The sequence below is a fragment of the Bombina bombina genome, chromosome 2 (genome assembly GCF_027579735.1).
Source record: "Bombina bombina isolate aBomBom1 chromosome 2, aBomBom1.pri, whole genome shotgun sequence".
Lineage (NCBI taxonomy): Eukaryota > Metazoa > Chordata > Amphibia > Anura > Bombinatoridae > Bombina > Bombina bombina.
The window spans coordinates 107,737,544-107,755,154 of NC_069500.1; the positions used below are offsets into that span (position 1 = coordinate 107,737,544).

Consider the following 17,611-nt stretch of genomic DNA (forward strand, 5'->3'; position numbering starts at 1 on the left):
GTTATCGATACTCTTGTTCAGGCCAGAAAGCCTGTAACTAGAAAGATTTACCACAAAATTTGGAAAAAATATATCTGTTGGTGTGAATCTAAAGGATTCCCTTGGGACAAGGTTAAGATTCCTAGGATTCTATCCTTCCTTCAAGAAGGATTGGAAAAAGGATTATCTGCAAGTTCCCTGAAGGGACAGATTTCTGCCTTGTCTGTGTTACTTCACAAAAAGCTGGCCGCTGTGCCAGATGTTCAAGCCTTTGTTCAGGCTCTGGTTAGAATTAAGCCTGTTTACAAACCTTTGACTCCTCCTTGGAGTCTCAATTTAGTTCTTTCAGTTCTTCAGGGGGTTCCGTTTGAACCCTTGCATTCCGTTGATATTAAGTTATTATCTTGGAAAGTTTTGTTTTTAGTTGCAATTTCTTCTGCTAGAAGAGTTTCAGAATTATCTGCTCTGCAGTGTTCTCCTCCTTATCTGGTGTTCCATGCAGATAAGGTGGTTTTACGTACTAAACCTGGTTTTCTTCCAAAAGTTGTTTCTAACAAAAACATTAACCAGGAGATTATCGTACCTTCTCTGTGTCCGAAACCAGTTTCAAAGAAGGAACGTTTGTTGCACAATTTGGATGTTGTTCGCGCTCTAAAATTCTATTTAGATGCTACAAAGGATTTTAGACAAACATCTTCCTTGTTTGTTGTTTATTCTGGTAAAAGGAGAGGTCAAAAAGCAACTTCTACCTCTCTCTCTTTTTGGATTAAAAGCATCATCAGATTGGCTTACGAGACTGCCGGACGGCAGCCTCCCGAAAGAATCACAGCTCATTCCACTAGGGCTGTGGCTTCCACATGGGCCTTCAAGAACGAGGCTTCTGTTGATCAGATATGTAGGGCAGCGACTTGGTCTTCACTGCACACTTTTACCAAATTTTACAAGTTTGATACTTTTGCTTCTTCTGAGGCTATTTTTGGGAGAAAGGTTTTGCAAGCCGTGGTGCCTTCCATTTAGGTGACCTGATTTGCTCCCTCCCTTCATCCGTGTCCTAAAGCTTTGGTATTGGTTCCCACAAGTAAGGATGACGCCGTGGACCGGACACACCTATGTTGGAGAAAACAGAATTTATGTTTACCTGATAAATTACTTTCTCCAACGGTGTGTCTGGTCCACGGCCCGCCCTGGTTTTTTTAATCAGGTCTGATAATTTATTTTCTTTAACTACAGTCACCACGGTACCATATGGTTTCTCCTATGCAAATATTCCTCCTTAACGTCGGTCGAATGACTGGGGTAGGCGGAGCCTAGGAGGGATCATGTGACCAGCTTTGCTGGGCTCTTTGCCATTTCCTGTTGGGGAAGAGAATATCCCACAAGTAAGGATGACGCCGTGGACCGGACACACCGTTGGAGAAAGTAATTTATCAGGTAAACATAAATTCTGTTTTCTGAAATTATGGGTAGGAAGGGGTCCTTTCTACCACAAGACAAGAAGAATAGAAATAAAGTTCGTAACTTCAAAGGTCAAAAGTCTTCCTCTCCCTCCTTCAAGCCGGAGCAGTCCAAGTCCACTTGGAGATCCAATCAGACTTGGAATAAGGGGAAGCAATCAAAGAAGCTTTCACCTGAGGCTAAGTCAGCATGAACGGTCTGCCCCCGGTCCGGGATTGGATCAAGTGGGGGGCAGACTTTGCTTGTTTCGACAAGCTTGGATACGCAATGTCCCAGACCCTTGGGCTGTGGACATAGTATCTCAGGGTTACAAAATAGAATTCAAGACTTGTCCTCCCAGGGGCAGATTCCTCCTCCTCAAGGTTATCTGTGGATCAGGTAAAAAGAGAGGCATTCTTAAGCTGCATTTAGGACCTTTCCTCCCTGGGAGTGATTGTTCCAGTCCCAGTAAGGGAACATTGTCTAGGATTCTATTCAAATCTGTTTGTGGTTCCCAAGAAAGAGGAAACATTTTGGCCCATTTTAAACCTAAAGTGTCTCAAAACATTTCTCAGGGTACCGTCCTTCAAAATGGAAACCATTCGTTCCATTCTTCCTTTGGACCAAGAGGGTAAGTTCATGACGACCATAATCCTGAAGGACGCGTATCTTCATGTTCCCATCCACAGGGATCATCACCAGTTCCTGAAATTTGCTTTTCTAGACAAGCACTTTCAATTTGTTGCTCTTCCATTTGGCCTTGCCACAGCTCCCAGAATTTTCACAAAGGTTCTGCGGACTCTCTTGGCAGTTGTTAGGTCTCAGGGAATTGCGGTGGCGCTTTACCTGGACGACATATTGTTTCAGGCGCTATCTTTTCAACTAGCAAACTCTTATACAGAGATCTTGTATTTTGAATTTGGAAAAAGAGTTCACTTGTTGCGACTACAAGGGTGTGTTTCTTAGAGACCATCATAGATTCCCTATCTATGAAGATTTTTCTGACTGAGGTCAGAAAATCCAAACTTCTCTCCTCTTGTCTCTTTAGTCTGCTGTTTGGCCATCAGTGGCTCAATGTATTGAGGTAATTGGTCTGATGGTCACTTCCATGGACATCATTCCCTTTGCTCGATTCCATTTGAGAGCTCTACAATTAGACTCTCTCTCATGGCGGATTTCTCAGGATTATCTGTCTCAGGGCAAATGCTTCCAGTGACCCTCCTGGGTCATTGTGACCATGGATGCTAGGCTGGGCAGCAGTCTGGGACTCGTTTAGGGCTCAGGGCCTATAAACTCGGGAGGAGTCTTCTCTCCCCTTAAAGATCTTGGAATTGAGAGCGATCTTCAATGCCCTGATGGCTTGGCCTCAGTTGTCCTTAGCCCAGTTTATCAGATTCCAGTTGGACAACATCACCTCAGTGGCTTACATCAACCACCAGGGAGGAACTCCTTGGCCATGAAGGAGGTGGCTCAGATTATTCAGCGGGCGGCAGCTCACGATTGTGGACAACTGGGACAACAGGAGTGGACAACTGGGAGGCGGATTTTCTGAGCAAACATACTTTTCATCCCAGGAATTGGGCTCTCCATCCAGAGTTGTTCTCCCGGTTAACCATCAAGTGGGGGGTGCCGAAGTTGGATCTGATGGTGTCTCGTCAGAACGCCAAGCTTCCAAGGTACGGTTCAAGGTCAAGAGATCCTCGGGCCGCCCTGATAGATGCTCTGGCGGTTCCTTGGGATTTCGGTCTAGCATACCTGTTTCCTCCGATTGCTCTCCTTTCACGAGTCATTGTTCGTATCAAACAGGAGAGAGCATCTGTAATTCTGATAGCTCCTGCATGGCCTCGCAGGATCTGGTTTGCAGACCTGGTGAAGATGTCTTCTCTTCCACCTTGGAGGTTATCTCTGAGGAAGGACCTTCTAACTAATCTAGTTTCTCTGAAGTCGACTGCTTGGAGATTGAACGATTAGTTTTGGCTAAGCGTGGATTTCTGAGTCTGTTATTGATACCATGCTTCAAGCTTGCAAGCCGGTTACACGCAAGATTTACCATAAGTTATGGCTCAAATATCTTTATTGGTGTGAATCGAAAGGCTTCTCTTGGAGCAGGGTCAGGATTCCTAGAATTTTGTCATTTCTCCAGGAAGGTCTGGAGAAGGGTTTGTCAGTCAGTTCTCTTAAGCATCAGATTTCTGCGCTGTCTATTCTTTTACACAAACGTCTGGCGGATGTGCCAGATGTTCAATCTTTTTGTCAGGCCTGTGTTTAAGCCTGTTGCTCCTCCTTTGAGCCTTAACCTAGTTCTTAGAGTTTTGCAGCAGGCTCTGTTTTGAGTCAATGCATTCAGTAGATATTAAGTTGTTATCTTGGAAAGTTTTGTTTCTTATTGCTATTTCCTCTGCTCGCAGAGTTTCTGAGCTCTCGGCTCTGCAGTGTGATTCACCTTACCTTATTTTTCATGCGGATAAGGGGGTCCTTCTTACTTAATTGGGGTTTCTCCCTAAGGTGGTTTTCGGATCAAAACATTAGGATATTGTTGTTCCTTCCTTTTGTCCTAATCCTTCTCATAAGGAACGTATTTTGCATAACTTGGATGTTGTGCGTGCTCTAAAATTTTACCTACAGGCTACTGAAGATTTTCGTCAGTCTTCTGCCCTGTTTGTTTGTTTCTCAGGAAAGTGTAAGGGTCAGAAGGCCAATTCTACTTCTCTTTCCTTTTGGTTGAGATGTATGATTCGTTTTACTTATAAGACTTATAAGGTCAGCAGCCTCCTGAGAGAATTATGGCTCATTCCACTAGGGCTGTCTCCTATTCTTGGGCTTTCAAAAATAAAGCTTCTGTGGAACAGAATCGCAATGCGGCAACATGGTCCTCTCTGCATACTTTCTCCAAATTTTATACTTTTTCCTCAGCTGAGGCCTCTTGGGAGAAAGGTTCTTCAAGCGGTGGTGCCTTCTGTTTAGGTCTTCCTGCCTTGCTCTACCTCCTTGTTCCTTCCATGTCCTCTAGCTTGGGTATTAATTGGAATTATATCATGGACTCCATGTCTTAGGAAAGAAAACAAAATTTATGCTTACCTGATAAATTTCTTTCTTTCCGGACATGGGGAGTCCACGACCCCACCCTTAAGATTAGACAGTATTTTTTGTTAAACTTCAGGCACCTCTACACCTTTTGGTTATCCTCTTTTTCCATTTTCCTTCGACTGAATGACTGAGGGTTATCTATAAGGAAAAGTGACACTTAACAGCTCTGCTGGGGTGCTCTTTGCCGCCTCCTGCTGGCCAGGAGTGAATATCCCACTAGTAATTGGAATAACGTCGTGGACTCTCCATGTCAGGAATTTTTTTATCAAGTAAGCATTAATTTTGTTTTTGATGGCAAGCAAAGTTTCCTATATATATGTGTGTCTTTCTTAGATTTTGCGGGTACTTGGAGAAAATGCTATCGCTGTCAGAACAAAAGCCATGAAATGTTTGTCGGAGGTGGTTGCTGTTGACCCCAGCATTCTTGCAAGGGTAAATTACAGTCTCATACTGCAGGCTTCTGCTTTTGGTACCTCCAAAACATTTTTATTTTGTACTTCTTTTTATTATTAAATTATAATTTTTTTGTAGTTGGATATGCAAAGAGGTGTTCACGGGAGACTAATGGATAACTCAACAAGTGTCAGAGAAGCAGCTGTAGAATTACTTGGACGGTTTGTGCTCTGTCGGCCCCAACTTGCAGAACAGTATTACGACATGCTGGTGGAGCGAATTCTGGTAAGTATAGGTACTTGAAACAAAGTATGACTATGCATTCACATTTCCATTAAAGCTGTAACATTAGCTTGCATATGTACAATGGGTGCAGTTTAATTCCACCAAAGGCAGGAAATTACTAAACATTATTAATGGTTCAACACATTACGTTACATCAACTGAAATAAAGGATCTTACTGTATGTGAAAACTTTCCTACTATTTAAATGACCATTAAATACAGTGGAATTGCATAACCCACATATGCACACAAAAAAGATAATGCAATAGTAGTTACTCTAAATTTAAATTAAGTTAATTTTTTTTTTGAGAAACTTGAGATTGCTTTCATTTCCCTGTCCACTATATTATGTGACAGCCATCAGCCAACTATAGACTCGTATGTATACACTGTTACCTTTGCACATGGTCACTAGGACAAACTGATAATGGAAGTAAATTGGAAAGTTGTTTAAAAGACCTGATAAGTTCTACCGTGCACCTTCAGGTCCATTTCCCTGGACTTCCCAACATAATTCTGCATATCATTGGTATTTTACTACTTTTAAAACAGAAAAATATTTATTTTGTAAAATAATTATGGTCCATAGTATTCCATAACATGTGGGATATAATTCCCGACATTAGGGGGAAGCCAAGAACCCACTTCCCCTCTAATCAGTTCTGTTCTTGGAGGTGTTTGAGAATAGAGGGTATTTCCTGTAATTTGCTAATGGGTTTAAAATGTGGGAGCTCAAATCAATGTTGAGACCCATTATCCCTGGGATTTGTCATTCACAAGGAAGATAGACCGATTTCTTTCCTAAGATATGGTGAGTCCACATAGTCCTCAATTACTGTTGGGAATATCACTCCTGGCCAGAAGGAAAAGGCAAAGAGCACCACAGCAAAGCTGTTAAAGGGACGACATACACTCAATTTTTCTTTGCATAAATGTTGTGTAGATCTATTTATATAGCCCATAAAGTTTTTTTCTTTCATGTAATTAGCAAGAGTCCATGAGCTAGTGACGTATGGGATATACATTCCTACCAGGAGGGGCAAAGTTTCCCAAACCTTAAAATGCCTATAAATACACCCCTCACCACACCCACAATTCAGTTTTACAAACTTTGCCTCCGATGGAGGTGGTGAAGTAAGTTTGTGCTAGATTCTACGTTGATATGCGCTCCGCAGCAAGTTGGAGCCCGGTTTTCCTCTCAGCGTGCAGTGAATGTCAGAGGGATGTGAGGAGAGTATTGCCTATTTGAATGCAGTGATCTCCTTCTACGGGGTCTATTTCATAGGTTCTCTGTTATCGGTTGTAGAGATTCATCTCTTACCTCCCTTTTCAGATCGACGATATACTCTTATATATACCATTACCTCTGCTGATTCTCGTTTCAGTACTGGTTTGGCTTTCTACAAACATGTAGATGAGTGTCCTGGGGTAAGTAAATCTTATTTTCTGTGACACTCTAAGCTATGGTTGGGCACTTTGTTTATAAAGTTCTAAATATATGTATTCAAACATTTATTTGCCTTGACTCAGAATGTTCAACATTCCTTATTTTTCAGACAGTCAGTTTCATATTTGGGATAATGCATTTGAATTAATCATTTTTTCTTACCTTCAAAAATTTGACTCTTTTTCCCTGTGGGCTGTTAGGCTCGCGGGGGCTGAAAATGCTTCATTTTATTGCGTCATTCTTGGCGCGGACTTTTTTGGCACAAAAAATCTTTTCCGTTTCCGGCGTCATACGTGTCGCCGGAAGTTGCGTCATTTTTTGACGTTATTTTGCGCCAAAAGTGTCGGCGTTCCGGATGTGGCGTCATTTTTGGCGCCAAAAGCATTTAGGCGCCAAATAATGTGGGCGTCTTATTTGGCGCTAAAAAATATGGGCGTCGCTTTTGTCTCCACATCATTTGTCTCATTTTTTCATTGCTTCTGGTTGCTAGAAGCTTATTCTTTGGCATTTTTTCCCATTCCTGAAACTGTCATTTAAGGAATTTGATCAATTTTGCTTTATATGTTGTTTTTTCTCTTACATATTGCAAGATGTCTCACGTTGCATCTGAGTCAGAAGATACTACAGGAAAATCGCTGTCTAGTGCTGGATCTACCAAAGCTAAGTGTATCTGCTGTAAACTTTTGGTAGCTATTCCTCCGGCTGTTGTTTGTATTAATTGTCATGACAAACTTGTTAATGCAGATAATATTTCCTTTAGTAAAGTACCATTGTCTGTTGCAGTTCCTTCAACATCTAAGGTGCAGAATGTTCCTGATAACATAAGAGATTTTGTTTCTGAATCCATAAAGAAGGCTATGTCTGTTATTTCTCCTTCTAGTAAACGTAAAAAATCTTTTAAAACTTCTCTCCCTACAGATGAATTTTTAAATGAACATCATCATTCTGATTCTGATGACTCTTCTGGTTCAGAGGATTCTGTCTCAGAGATTGATGCTGATAAATCTTCATATTTATTTAAAATGGAATTTATTCGTTCTTTACTTAAAGAAGTACTAATTGCTTTAGAAATAGAGGATTCTGGTCCTCTTGATACTAATTCTAAACGTTTGGATAAGGTATTTAAATCTCCTGTGGTTATTCCAGAAGTTTTTCCTGTTCCTAATGCTATTTCTGCAGTAATTTCCAAAGAATGGGATAAATTGGGTAATTCATTTACTCCTTCTAAACGTTTTAAGCAATTATATCCTGTGCCGTCTGACAGATTAGAATTTTGGGACAAAATCCCTAAAGTTGATGGGGCTATTTCTACCCTTGCTAAACGTACTACTATTCCTACGTCAGATGGTACTTCGTTTAAGGATCCTTTAGATAGGAAAATTGAATCCTTTCTAAGAAAAGCTTATCTGTGTTCAGGTAATCTTCTTAGACCTGCTATATCATTGGCTGATGTTGCTGCAGCTTCAACTTTTTGGTTGGAAACTTTAGCGCAACAAGTAACAGATCATGATTCTCATGATATTATTATTCTTCTTCAGCATGCTAATAATTTTATCTGTGATGCCATTTTTGATATTATCAGAGTTGATGTCAGGTTTATGTCTCTAGCTATTTTAGCTAGAAGAGCTTTATGGCTTAAGACTTGGAATGCTGATATGGCTTCTAAATCAACTCTATTTTCCATTTCTTTCCAGGGTAACAAATTATTTGGTTCTCAGTTGGATTCTATTATCAACTGTTACTGGTGGGAAAGGAACTTTTTTACCACAGGATAAAAAATCTAAAGGTAAAAACAGGGCTAATAATCGTTTTCGTTCCTTTCGTTTCAACAAAGAACAAAAGCCTAATCCTTCATCCTCAGGAGCAGTTTCAGTTTGGAAACCATCTCCAGTCTGAAATAAATCCAAGCCTGCTAGAAAGGCAAAGCCTGCTTCTAAGTCCTCATGAAGGTGCGGCCCTCATTCCAGCTCAGCTGGTAGGGGGCAGGTTACGTTTTTTCAAAGAAATTTGGATCAATTCTGTTCACAATCTTTGGATTCAGAACATTGTTTCAGAAGGGTACAGAATTGGTTTCAAGATGAGACCTCCTGCAAAGAGATTTTTTCTTTCCCGTGTCCCAGTAAATCCAGTGAAAGCTCAAGCATTTCTGAATTGTGTTTCAGATCTAGAGTTGGCTGGAGTAATTATGCCAGTTCCAGTTCCGGAACAGGGGATGGGGTTTTATTCAAATCTCTTCATTGTACCAAAGAAGGAGAATTCCTTCAGACCAGTTGTGGATCTAAAAATATTGAATCGTTATGTAAGGATACCAACGTTCAAGATGGTAACTGTAAGGACTATCTTGCCTTTTGTTCAGCAAGGGCATTATATGTCCACAGTAGATTTACAGGATGCATATCTGCATATTCCGATTCATCCAGATCATTATCAGTTCCTGAGATTCTCTTTTCTGGACAAGCATTACCAGTTTGTGGCTCTGCCGTTTGGCCTAGCTACAGCTCCAAGAATTTTTACAAAGGTTCTCGGTGCCCTTCTGTCTGTAATCAGAGAACAGGGTATTGTGGTATTTCCTTATTTGGACGATATCTTGGTACTTGCTCAGTCTTTACATTTAGCAGAATCTCATACGAATCGACTTGTGTTGTTTCTTCAAGATCATGGTTGGAGGATCAATTTACCAAAAAGTTCATTTGATTCCTCAGACAAGGGTAACCTTTCTAGGTTTCCAGATAGATTCAGTGTCCATGACTCTGTCTTTAACAGACAAGAGACGTCTAAAATTGATTTCAGCTTGTCGAAACCTTCAGTCACAATCATTCCCTTCGGTAGCCTTTATGCATGGAAATTCTAGGTCTTATGACTGCTGCATCGGACGCGATCCCCTTTGCTCGTTTTCACATGCGACCTCTTCAGCTCTGTATGCTGAATCAATGGTGCAAGGATTACACAAAGATATCTCAATTAATATCTTTAAAACCAATTGTTCGACACTCTCTAACGTGGTGGACAGATCACCATCGTTTAATTCAGGGGGCTTCTTTTGTGCTTCCGACCTGGACTGTAATTTCAACTGATGCAAGTCTCACAGGTTGGGGAGCTGTGTGGGGATCTCTGACGGCACAAGGAGTTTGGGAATCTCAGGAGGTGAGATTACCGATCAATATTTTGGAACTCCGTGCAATTTTCAGAGCTCTTCAGTTTTGGCCTCTTCTGAAGAGAGAATCGTTCATTTGTTTTCAGACAGACAATGTCACAACTGTGGCATACATCAATCATCAAGGAGGGACTCACAGTCCTCTGGCTATGAAAGAAGTATCTCAAATTTTGTTTTGGGCGGAATCCAGCTCCTGTCTAATCTCTGCGGTTCATATCCCAGGTGTAGACAATTGGGAAGCGGATTATCTCAGTCGCCAAACGTTGCATCCGGGCGAATGGTCTCTTCACCCAGAGGTATTTCTTCAGATTGTTCAAATGTGGGAACTTCCAGAAATAGATCTGATGGCGTCTCATCTAAACAAGAAACTTCCCAGATATCTGTCCAGATCCCGGGATCCTCAGGCGGAGGCAGTGGATGCATTATCACTTCCTTGGAAGTATCATCCTGCCTATATCTTTCCGCCTCTAGTTCTTCTTCCAAGAGTAATCTCCAAGATTCTGAAGGAATGCTCGTTTGTTCTGCTGGTAGCTCCGGCATGGCCTCACAGGTTTTGGTATGCGGATCTTGTCCGGATGGCCTCTTGCCAACCGTGGACTCTTCCGTTAAGACCAGACCTTCTGTCGCAAGGTCCTTTTTTCCATCAGGATCTGAAATCCTTAAATTTAAAGGTATGGAGATTGAACGCTTGATTCTTGGTCAAAGAGGTTTCTCTGACTCTGTGATTAATACTATGTTACAGGCTCGTAAATCTGTATCTAGAGAGATATATTATAGAGTCTGGAAGACTTATATTTCTTGGTGTCTTTCTCATCATTTTTCTTGGCATTCTTTTAGAATACCGAGAATTTTACAGTTTCTTCAGGATGGTTTAGATAAGGGTTTGTCTGCAAGTTCCTTGAAAGGACAAATCTCTGCTCTTTCTGTTCTTTTTCACAGAAAGATTGCTATTCTTCCTGATATTCATTGTTTTGTACAAGCTTTGGTTCGTATAAAACCTGTCATTAAGTTAATTTCTCCTCCTTGGATTTTGAATTTGGTTCTGGGAGCTCTTCAAGCTCCTCCCTTTGAACCTATGCATTCATTGGACATTAAATTACTTTCTTGGAAAGTTTTGTTCCTTTTGGCCATCTCTTCTGCCAGAAGAGTTTCTGAATTATCTGCTCTTTCTTGTGAGTCTCCTTTTCTGATTTTTCATCAGGATAAGGCGGTGTTGCGAACTTCTTTTGAATTTTTACCTAAAGTTGTGAATTCCAACAACATTAGTAGAGAAATTGTGGTTCCTTAATTATGTCCTAATCCTAAGAATTCTAAGGAGAAATCATTGCATTCCTTGGATGTTGTTAGAGCTTTGAAATATTATGTTGAAGCTACTAAGTCTTTCCGAAAGACTTCTAGTCTATTTGTTATCTTTTCCGGTTCTAAAAAAGGCCAGAAAGCTTCTGCCATTTCTTTGGCATCTTGGTTGAAATCTTTAATTCATCTTGCCTATGTTGAGTCGGGTAAAACTCCGCCTCAGAGGATTACAGCTCATTCTACCAGGTCAGTTTCTACTTCCTGGGCGTTTAGGAATGAAGCTTCGGTTGATCAGATTTGCAAAGCAGCAACTTGGTCATCTTTGCATACTTTTACTAAATTCTACCATTTTGATGTATTTTCTTCTTCTGAAGCAGTTTTTGGTAGAAAAGTACTTCAGGCAGCGGTTTCAGTCTGAATCTTCTGCTTATGTTTTTCATTAAACTTTATTTTGGGTGTGGATTATTTTCAGCAGGAATTGGCTGTCTTTATTTTATCCCTCCCTCTCTAGTGACTCTTGTGTGGAAAGATCCACATCTTGGGTAATCATTATCCCATACGTCACTAGCTCATGGACTCTTGCTAATTACATGAAAGAAAACATAATTTATGTAAGAACTTACCTGATAAATTCATTTCTTTCATATTAGCAAGAGTCCATGAGGCCCGCCCTTTTTTTGTGGTGGTTATGATTTTTGTATAAAGCACAATTATTCCAATTCCTTATTTTTTATGCTTTTGCACTTTCTTATCACCCCACTTCTTGGCTATTCGTTAAACTGAATTGTGGGTGTGGTGAGGGGTGTATTTATAGGCATTTTAAGGTTTGGGAAACTTTGCCCCTCCTGGTAGGAATGTATATCCCATACGTCACTAGCTCATGGACTCTTGCTAATATGAAAGAAATGAATTTATCAGGTAAGTTCTTACATAAATTATGTTTTTTTTAATGTATAGTTTTGCTTATTTTAAAATAACAATGCTCTGATTTTCAGACTCCTAATAGCATCAGTGTTTTTCAACATTGTATAACAAAGCTACAAATAAAGTTACAAAAACACTGCTGCCATAGAGTACTAATACACATGCACACTCCTGAGCTCTTATGAGCCTACCTAGTTTTACTCTTGAATAAAAGATACCAAAAGAATAAAGCAAATTTATTAACAGAAGTAAACTGGAAAGTTGTTTAAAATTGCATGCTCTATCTGAATCATGAATGTTTAATTTTGACTTTACTGTCCCTTTAAAATGTACACATTAAATAAGTAAAAATCAGAAATTATTGTGGAAAGATAGGACATTAACATCTGTGTGCCTTTCAGTGTAAAATTTGGGAAATACTTGTAGGTGTAGGTGTAATTAGGCTTAGTCTTATACACACGGTTTTGTTTTGTTTTTTTTCTAGTTTGTCTGGATCCAAATTTCTGTCTGTCCACTTTAGATAGCTAAAGATAAGAATTAGGTTTGTGTAAGCCAGGCCACATATAAAAGCCCCTCTTTTCAACAAAAAGGGAAAACAGAATTTATGCTTACCTGATAAATTACTTTCTCCAACGGTGTGTCCGGTCCACGGCGTCATCAATTACTTGTGGGAAATGTTCTCCCCCACAGGGAAAGGCAAGGAGAGCACACAGCAAGAGCTGTCCATATAGCTCCCCCTCTGGCTCCGCCCCCCAGTCATTCGACCGACGGTTAGGAGAAAAAGGAGAAACTATAGGGTGCCGTGGTGACTGTAGTGTATAAAGAAAAAAAATTTCAACCTGATTAAAAAAACCAGGGCGGGCCGTGGACCGGACACACCGTTGAAGAAAGTAATTTATCAGGCATAAATTCTGTTTTCTCCAACATTGGTGTGTCCGGTCCACGGAGTCATCCATTACTTGTGGGAACCAATACCAAAGCTTTATGATACGGATGAAGGGAGGGAGCAAATCAGGTTACCTAAACAGAAGGCACCACGGCTTGCAAAACCTTTCTCCCAAAAACAGCCTCCGAAGAAGCAAAAATATCAAATTTGTAGAATTTGGCAAAAGTGTGCAGAGAAGACCAAGTCGCTGCCTTACATATCTGGTCAACAGAAGCCTCGTTCTTATAGGCCCATGTGGAAGCCACAGCCCTAGTAGAGTGAGCTGTGATACGGTCAGGAGGCTGCCGTCCGGCAGTCTCATAAGCCAAGCGGATAATGCTTTTCAGCCAGAAAGAGAGAGAGGTAGCAGTAGCTTTTTGACCTCTCCTCTTACCAGAGTAAACGACAAACAAGGATGAGGTTTGTCTAAAATCTTTTGTTGCTTCTAAATAGAACTTTAAAGCACGAACAACATCTAAATTGTGTAATAAACGTTCCTTCTTTGAAACTGGATTCGGACACAAAGAAGGAACAACTATTTCTTGGTTGATGTTCTCGTTGGAAACAACTTTTGGAAGAAAACCAGGCTTAGTACGCAAAACAACCTTATCTGAAAGATAATTCAGAAACTCTTCTAGCAGAAGAAATAGCAACCAAAAACAGAACTTTCCAAGATAGTAACTTAATATCTATGGAATGTAAAGGTTCAAACGGAACCCCTTGAAGAACTGAAAGAACTAAATTTAGACTCCAAGGAGGAGTCATGGGTCTGTAAACAGGCTTGATTCTAACCAAAGTCTGAACAAAAGCCTGTACATCTGGCAAAGCTGCCAGTCGTTTGTGCAACAAGACGGATAATGCAGAAATCTGTCCTTTTAGAGAACTAGCTGACAATCCTTTATCCAAACCTTCTTGGAGAAAGGAGAGAATCTTTGGAATTTTAATCTTACTCCAGGAGAATCCTTTGGATTCACACCAACAGATATATTTTTTCCATATTTTATGGTAAATCCTTCTAGTCACAGGTTTTCTGGCTTGGACCAGAGTATCAATCACAGAATTTGAAAACCCACGCTTGGATAAAATCAAGTGTTCAATTTCCAAGCAGTCAGCTGCAGAGAAACTAGATTGGGATGTTCGAATGGACCTTGTACTAGAAGGTCCTGTCTCAAAGGTAGCTTCCATGGTGGAGCCGATGACATATTCACCAGGTCTGCATACCAAGTCCTGCGTGGCCACGCAGGAGCTATCAGAATCACCGAGGCCTTCTCCTGTTTTATCCTGGCTATGAGCCTGGGGAGGAGAGGAAACGGTGGAAACACATATGCTAGGTTGAACGACCAAGGCGCCACTAATGCATCCACTAGAGTCGCCTTGGGATCCCTGGATCTGGACCTGTAGCAAGGAATCTTGAAGTTCTGATGGGACGCCATTAGATCCATGTCTGGAATGCCCCATAATTGGGTTAACTGAGCAAAGACCTCCGGATAGAGTTCCCACTCCCCCGGATGGAAAGTCTGACGACTCAAATAGTCCGCCTCCCAGTTGTCTACTCCTGGGATGTGAATAGCAGATAGATGGCAGGAGTGATTCTCTGCCCATTGGATTATCTTGGTTACTTCCTTCATCGCTAGGGAACTCTTTGTTCCCCCCTGATGATTGATGTACGCAACAGTCGTTATGTTGTCCGACTGAAATCTTATGAACCTGGCTTCCGCTAGCTGAGGCCAAGCCAGGAGCGCATTGAATATAGCTCTTAGTTCCAAAATGTTTATCGGGAGAAGCGACTCTTCCCGCGACCATAGGCCCTGAGCTTTCAGAGAGTCCCAGACCGCGCCCCACCCCAAGAGGCTGGCGTCGGTCGTGACGATGACCCACTCCGGTCTGCGGAAACTCATTCCCTGAGACAGGTGATCCTGGGTCAACTACCAGAGAAGTGAGTCCCTGGTTACCTGGTCTACTTGAATTTGGGGAGACAAGTCTGTATAGTCCCCATTCCACTGATTGAGCATGCACAGCTGTAATGGTCTTAGATGAATTCGAGCAAAAGGAACCACATCCATTGCTGCGACCATTAGTCCTATTACTTCCATGCATTGAGCTATGGAGGGTTGAGGAATAGAGTGAAGAACTCGACAAGCTTTTAGAAGCTTTGTCTTTCTGACGTCTGTGAGAAAGATCTTCATTTCCACAGAATCTATTATTGTTCCCAGAAAAGGAACCCTTGTGGACGGTGACAGTGAACTTTTTTCTAAGTTCACTTTCCACCCGTGAGATCTGAGAAAAGCCAACACAATGTCTGTATGAGCCCTCGCTTTGGAAAGAGACGACGCTTGGATTAGGATGTCGTCTAGATAAGGTGCTACAGCGATGCCCCTCGGTCTTAGGACCGCTAGAAGGGACCCTAGCACCTTTGTGAAAATTCTGGGAGCGGTGGCTAAACCGAATGGAAGAGCCACAAACTGGTAATGTTTGTCCAGAAAGGCGAACCTCAGGAACTGATGATGAGAGTTGTGGATTGGGATATGCAGATACGCATCCTTCAGATCCACGGTAGTCAAAAATTGACCCTGCTGGATTGTTGGTAAGATTGTCCGAATGGTTTCCATCTTGAAGGATGGAACTCTGAGGAACTTGTTTAATATCTTTAAATCCAGAATTGGCCTGAAAGTTCCCTCTTTTTTGGGAACCACAAACAGGTTTGAGTAAAACCCTAGACCTTGTTCCCCAGAGGGGACTGGGTTTATCACTCCCATCTTTGATAGGTCTCTTACACAATGTAAGAATGCCTGTTTCTTTATCTGGTCTGAAGATAAGCGAGACAGGTGGAACCTTCCCTTTGGAGGAAGTCCCTTGAATTCTAACAGGTATCCCTTGGAAACTATCTCTAGTGCCCAGGGATCCAGAACATCTCTTGTCCAAGCCTGAGCGAAGAGAGATAGTCTGCCCCCTACCAGATCCGGTCCCGGATCGGGGGCTACCCCTTCATGCTGTCTTGGTAGAAGCAGCAGGTTTCTTGGTTTGTTTACCCTTGTTCCAGCCTTGCATGGGCTTCCAAGCGGGTTTGGGCTGGGCCGCGTTACCTTCATGTCTAGCGGCAGTGGAGTTATTAGCCGGTCCGTTCCTGAAATTGCGAAAGGAACGAAAATTAGACTTGTTCTTAGCCTTAATAGGCCTATCCTGTGGGAGGGCATGGCCCTTACCCCCAGTGATGTCTGAAATAATTTCCTTCAATTCCGGCCCAAAAAGGGTCTTACCCTTGAAAGGAATATTCAGTAACTTAGTCTTGGACGACACGTCTGCCGACCAGGATTTTAGCCAAAGCGCCCTCCGCGCTACTATAGCAAAACCTGAGTTTTTCGCCGCCAATTTCGTTATTTGAAAGGCGGCATCCAATATAAAGGAATTAGCTAACTTTAATGCGTGAATTCTGTCCATGACTTCTTCATAGGAAATCTCTTTCTGGAGCGACCTTTCTAGTTCTTTGAACCAAAAGGACGCCGCTGAAGTGACAGTAATAACACACGTAGCTGGTTGAAGGAGGAACCCTTGCTGAACAAAAATCTTTTTAAGCAATCCTTCCAATTTTTTATCCATAGGATCTTTGAAAGCGCAGCTGTCCTCTATAGGAATAGTTGTGCGCTTCGCTAGTGTTGAAACAGCTCCCTCAACCTTCGGGACCGTTTGCCATGCGTCCCTTCTAGGGTCTACTATGGGAAACATTTTCTTAAATATAGGAGGTGGGGCAAAGGGTACACCTGGCTTCTCCCACTCCTTTTCCACTATGTTCGCTACCCTCTGAGGTATTGGAAAAGCGTCGTCGTGCACTGGGACCTCTAAAAATTTGTCCAATTTGCACAACTTCTCTGGTACTACCATGGAATCACAGTCATCCAGAGTAGCTAATACCTCCTTAAGCAAAGCGCGGAGATGTTCTAGCTTAAACTTAAATGCCACTAGATCAGGTTCTGCCTGTTGAGAAATTTCCGATGGATGTGAGGGTAAAATAGATAAGGCATCGTCAGAGTCTGATTGTTCATCCTTTTTATCTGTATTTAAAACTGAACAATCACGCTTTCTCTGAAAAACTGGCAGTTTGGATAAAAGATTTGCTATAGAATTATCCACTACTGCTGATAATTGTTGCATAGAAATAAGCACTGGCGCGCTAGGTGTCGCCTGCGCGGGCAAATCTGGTGTAGACACAGAAGGAGAGGATGTAGAGCTATCCCCACTACCTTCATTAGATAAATCATCTTGGGCAACATTATGAAAAATAACAGAGCTGTCCTAATTTTGTTTGGACGCTATGGCGCAATTATCACAAACACTCGAAGGGGGAACCACATTTGTCTCTATACACACAGAACATAGGTTATCTGATGGAACAGACATGTTAAACAGATTTAGGCAGGCAAACAATGCAATAAAAACGATTTCTCCAACATTGGTGTGTCCGGTCCACGGCGTCATCCTTACTTGTGGGATATTCTCTTCCCCAACAGGAAATGGCAAAGAGTCCCAGCAAAGCTGGTCACATGATCCCTCCTAGGCTCCGCCCACCCCAGTCATTCTCTTTGCCAACATCTCCACGGAGATGGTTAAGAGTTTTTTGGTGTTTAAATGTAGTTTTTATTCTATCAAGTGTTTGTTATTTTAAAATAGTGCTGGTATGTACTATTTACTC

The 17,611-nt window shown here is 41.7% G+C and overlaps 1 protein-coding gene across 1 annotated transcript in view; it reads left to right on the forward strand.

The window, feature by feature from the left end:
• Positions 1 to 17,611, forward strand: part of NIPBL (NIPBL cohesin loading factor) — an 822,857-nt gene that overhangs the window by 667,629 nt on the left and 137,617 nt on the right. Inside the window, exons 27-28 of the mRNA XM_053699671.1 lie at positions 4,834 to 4,932; positions 5,032 to 5,178. Coding sequence (XP_053555646.1) covers positions 4,834 to 4,932; positions 5,032 to 5,178 — 246 coding nt within the window. The remainder of the gene's footprint in view (positions 1 to 4,833; positions 4,933 to 5,031; positions 5,179 to 17,611) is intronic.